We start from the raw sequence: 5,000 nt of genomic DNA, 5'->3' as shown, positions 1-5,000 counted from the left end.
AACCCAAACCTTTTTTGCCATCAACAGAGCAGACCACCTGGTCCCCACCCCCACCTGGTCCTCACCTGGTCCCCACCCCCACCTGGTCCCCACCCCCACCTGGTCCCACCCCCACCTGGTTCCACCTGGAACAGTGCAGGAGGGCCAGAGACTCACCACCTCCACCACCACCTCCACCACCTCCACCACCACCACCTCCACCACCTCCACCACCTCCACCTCCACCTCCACCACCACCTCCACCTGGGCGTCCAGGCGGAGGTGGAGGGACTCACCATCTCCACCACCTCCACCTGGGCGTCCAGGCGGAGGTGGTACAGGAACATCTGGAGGTCCTTCTTCATCTGGATGGAGTTATCATCCATCTGGGCCACAGTGAAGATACGCATCTTACAGTGCTTCCACACCTGGAGACAGACAGGTGGACAGACAGGTAAGAGACAGACAGGTAAGAGACAGACAGGTAAGAGACAGACAGGTGGACAGACAGACAAGTAAGAGACAGACAGACAGGTAAGAGACAGACAGGTAAGAGACAGACAGGTGGACAGACAGACAGGTGGACAGACAGACAGGTAAGAGACAGACAGGTGGACAGACAGACAGACAGGTAAGAGACAGACAGGTAAGAGACAGACAGGTGGACAGACAGACAGACAGGTAAGAGACAGACAGGTGGACAGACAGGTAAGAGACAGACAGGTAAGAGACAGACAGGTGGACAGACAGACAGGTAAGAGACAGACAGGTGGACAGACAGACAGGTAAGAGACAGACAGGTGGACAGACAGACAGGTAAGAGACAGACAGGTGGACAGACAGATAAGTAAGAGACAGACAGACAGGTAAGAGACAGACAGGTAAGAGACAGACAGACAGGGAGACAGACAGACAGGTAAGAGACAGACAGGTGGACAGACAGACAGGTAAGAGACAGACAGGTAAGAGACAGACAGACAGGGAGACAGACAGACAGGTAAGAGACAGACAGGTAGAGAGACAGACAGACAGGTAAGAGACAGACAGGTAGAGAGACAGACAGACAGGGAGACAGACAGACAGGTAAGAGACAGACAGGTAGAGAGACAGACAGACAGGTAGAGAGACAGACAGGTAGAGAGACAGACAGGTAGAGAGACAGACAGACAGGTAGAGAGACAGACAGACAGGTAGAAAGACAGACAGGTAGGGATACAGACAGACAGGTAAGAGACAGACAGACAGTATGTATCGGGTGGTGTGTCGGGTGGTGCGTCGGGTGGTGCGTCGGGTGGTGCGTCGGGTGGTGCGTCGGGTGGTGCGTCGGGTGGTGCATCGGGTGGTGTACGGGGTGGTGCATCGGGTGGTGCGTCGGGTGGTGCATCGGGTGGTGCGTCGGGTGGTGCGTCGGGTGGTGCGTCGGGTGGTGTACGGGGTGGTGCGTCGGGTGGTGTATGGGGTGGTGCATCGGGTGGTGCGTCGGGTGGTGTACGGGGTGGTGCGTCGGGTGGTGTATCGTCGGGTGGTGCGTCGGGTGGTGCGTCGGGTGGTGTACGTGGTGGTGCGTCGGGTGGTGCGTCGGGTGGTGCGTCGGGTGGTGTATCGGGTGGTGCGTCGGGTGGTGCGTCGGGTGGTGTATCGTCGGGTGGTGTATCGTCGGGTGGTGTATCGTCGGGTGGTGCGTCGGGTGGTGCGTCGGGTGGTGCGTCGGGTGGTGTACGGGGTGGTGTGTCGGGTGGTGTATCGTCGGGTGGTGTATCGTCGGGTGGTGCGTCGGGTGGTGCGTCGGGTGGTGCGTCGGGTGGTGCGTCGGGTGGTGTACGGGGTGGTGTGTCGGGTGGTGTATCGTCGGGTGGTGCGTCGGGTGGTGCGTCGGGTGGTGCGTCGGGTGGTGCGTCGGGTGGTGTATCGGGTGGTGCGTCGGGTGGTGCGTCGGGTGGTGTATCGTCGGGTGGTGCGTCGGGTGGTGCGTCGGGTGGTGTATCGGGTGGTGCGTCGGGTGGTGCGTCGGGTGGTGTACGTGGTGGTGCGTCGGGTGGTGCGTCGGGTGGTGCGTCGGGTGGTGTATCGGGTGGTGCGTCGGGTGGTGCGTCGGGTGGTGTATCGTCGGGTGGTGTATCGTCGGGTGGTGTATCGTCGGGTGGTGCGTCGGGTGGTGCGTCGGGTGGTGCGTCGGGTGGTGCGTCGGGTGGTGTACGGGGTGGTGTGTCGGGTGGTGTATCGTCGGGTGGTGTATCGTCGGGTGGTGTATCGTCGGGTGGTGCGTCGGGTGGTGCGTCGGGTGGTGCGTCGGGTGGTGCGTCGGGTGGTGTATCGGGTGGTGCGTCGGGTGGTGTATCGGGTGGTGTATCGGGTGGTGCGTCGGGTGGTGCGTCGGGTGGTGCGTCGGGTGGTGTATCGGGTGGTGCGTCGGGTGGTGCGTCGGGTGGTGTATCGTCGGGTGGTGTATCGTCGGGTGGTGTATCGTCGGGGTGGTGTATCGTCGGGTGGTGTATCGTCGGGTGGTGTATCGTCGGGTGGTGCGTCGGGTGGTGCGTCGGGTGGTGTATCGTCGGGTGGTGCGTCGGGTGGTGCGTCGGGTGGTGTATGGGGTGGTGCGTCGGGTGGTGTGTCGGGTGGTGTATCGTCGGGTGGTGTATCGTCGGGTGGTGCGTCGGGTGGTGTATCGTCGGGTGGTGCGTCGGGTGGTGCGTCGGGTGGTGTATCGTCGGGTGGTGCGTTGGGTGGTGTATCGGGTGGTGCAGTACCTTGTGCTGCTTCAGCAGGAAGGGCAGCAGCATGAGCAGGCCTCCGTCGTGGACGACCCACCACACGTCCACCGAGCCCTCCAGGCGCTGCTGGTTACCGGGGAAACGGTCGATGTTCTTAGCAACCAGCAGGGCCTGGTGGGCCGCCGTGGTCTCCCTCACCGTCTCTGAGGAGGACCAGTATTAGTACTAGTACTAGAACTAGTACTAGTACTACAACTAATACTAGTACTAGTACTACAACTAATACTAGTACTAGTAGGGCCGCCGTGGTCTCCCTCACCGTCTCTGAGGAGGACCAGTATTAGTACTAGTACTAGTACTAATACTAGTACTAGTACTAGAACTAATACTAGTACTAGTAGGGCCGCGGTGGTCTCCCTCACCGTCTCTGAGGAGGACCAGTATTAGTACCAGTACTAGTACTACAACTAATACTAGTACTACAACTAATACTAGTACTAGTACTACAACTAGTACTAGTACTACAACTAATACTAGTACTACAACTAATACTAGTACTAGTACTACAACTAATACTAGTACTAGTACTACAACTAATACTAGTACTAGTAGGGCCGCCGTGGTCTCCCTCACCGTCTCTGAGGAGGACCAGTATTAGTACTACAACTAGTACTAGAACTAATACTAGTACTACAACTAATACTAGTACTAGTACTACAACTAATACTAGTACTAGTAGGGCCGCCGTCGTCTCCCTCACCGTCTCTGAGGAGGACCAGTATTAGTACTACAACTAGTACTAGAACTAATACTAGTACTACAACTAATACTAGTACTAGTACTAGTAGGGCGGTCTCCCTCAGCGTCTCTGAGGAGACCAGTACTAGTACCAGTACTAGTACTAGTACTAGTAGGGCGGTCTCCCTCAGCGTCTCTGAGGAGACCAGTACTAGTACTAGTACTAGTACTAGTACTAGTCTCCCTCAGCGTACTAACTCTTGCGTTAGCAGCCGACCCGCTCTGCCTCCTGAACCTCCTGAGGCTCCACTGATACTAAGACCTCCAGTAGTACTAGTACTAGTAGTAGTAGTAGTAGTATTACCTATGAAGTTCTTCCAGCAGTAGTCCGGAGCGCCCCTCCAGTAGTACTGGTAGTACTAGTAGTAGTAGTAGTAGTATTAGTAGTAGTAGTAGTAGTAGTACTAGTAGTAGTAGTACTAGTAGTAGTATTACCTATGAAGTTCTTCCAGCAGTAGTCCGGGGCGCCCCTCCAGTAGTACTAGTAGTAGTAGTAGTAGTACTACTACTAGTAGTAGTAGTAGTACTAGTAGTAGTATTACCTATGAAGTTCTTCCAGCAGTAGTCGGGGGAGCTCCTCCAGTAGTACTAGTAGTAGTAGTAGTACTAGTAGTAGTATTACCTATAAAGTTCTTCCAGCAGTAGTCCGGGGAGCTCCTCCAGTAGTACTAGTATTAGTAGTAGTAGTACTAGTAGTAGTATTACCTATGAAGTTCTTCCAGCAGTAGTCGGGGGAGCTCCTCCAGTAGTACTAGTAGTACTAGTAGTAGTACTAGTAGTAGTACTAGTAGTAGTAGTAGTAGTACCTATGAAGTTCTTCCAGCAGTAGTCGGGGGAGCTCCTCCAGTAGTACTAGTAGTAGTAGTAGTAGTACTAGTAGTAGTAGTAGTAGTAGTAGTAGTACTAGTAGTAGTATTACCTATGAAGTTCTTCCAGCAGTAGTCGGGGGAGCCCCTCCAGTAGTACTAGTAGTAGTAGTAGTACTAGTAGTAGTACTAGTAGTAGTATTACCTATGAAGTTCTTCCAGCAGTAGTCGGGGGAGCTCCTCCAGGCGGCGGGCCAGGCCAGCAGCACCGTGTTGTGCTTCATGCCCCCCAGCCCGGCGGCCTGGACCAGCAGGCTGAAGCCGTCCCTCAGGCTGGAGGTCACCACCACGTGACTGAAGCCCTTCGTCTTCTCCTCCAGCATGGCCGCCTTCAGCCTCTGTGGACAGAGAGACCCGTCACCTCCACCCGCCACCTCCACCCGTCACCTCCACCCGCCACCCGTCACCTCCACCCGTCACCTCCACCTCCACCCGTCACCTCCACCCGTCACCTCCACCCGTCACCCGTCACCTCCACCCGTCACCCGTCACCTCCACCCGCCACCTCCACCCGTCACCTCCACCCGCCACCCGTCACCTCCACCCGTCACCTCCACCCGTCACCCGTCACCTCCACCCGTCACCCGTCACCTCCACCCGTCACCCATCACCTCCACCCGTCACCTCCACACGTCACCTCCACCCG

At 56.4% G+C, this 5,000-nt stretch overlaps 1 protein-coding gene across 1 annotated transcript in view; it reads right to left on the bottom strand.

Moving 5' to 3' along the window:
* LOC311374590 (solute carrier family 12 member 7-like) overlaps window positions 1-5,000 on the bottom strand; it is a gene marked incomplete at both ends in the record, with an annotated part of 15,783 nt that overhangs the window by 1,768 nt on the left and 9,015 nt on the right. Inside the window, 3 exons of the mRNA XM_084490401.1 lie at window positions 276-407; window positions 2,727-2,893; window positions 4,500-4,692. Of these exons, the coding sequence (XP_084346527.1) occupies window positions 276-407; window positions 2,727-2,893; window positions 4,500-4,692 (492 nt within the window). The remainder of the gene's footprint in view (window positions 1-275; window positions 408-2,726; window positions 2,894-4,499; window positions 4,693-5,000) is intronic.

The sequence above is a fragment of the Micromesistius poutassou genome (assembly GCF_964030765.1).
Source record: "Micromesistius poutassou genome assembly, contig: SCAFFOLD_1135, whole genome shotgun sequence".
NCBI lineage: Eukaryota > Metazoa > Chordata > Actinopteri > Gadiformes > Gadidae > Micromesistius > Micromesistius poutassou.
This window is presented reverse-complemented; position numbering and strand designations above follow the sequence as displayed.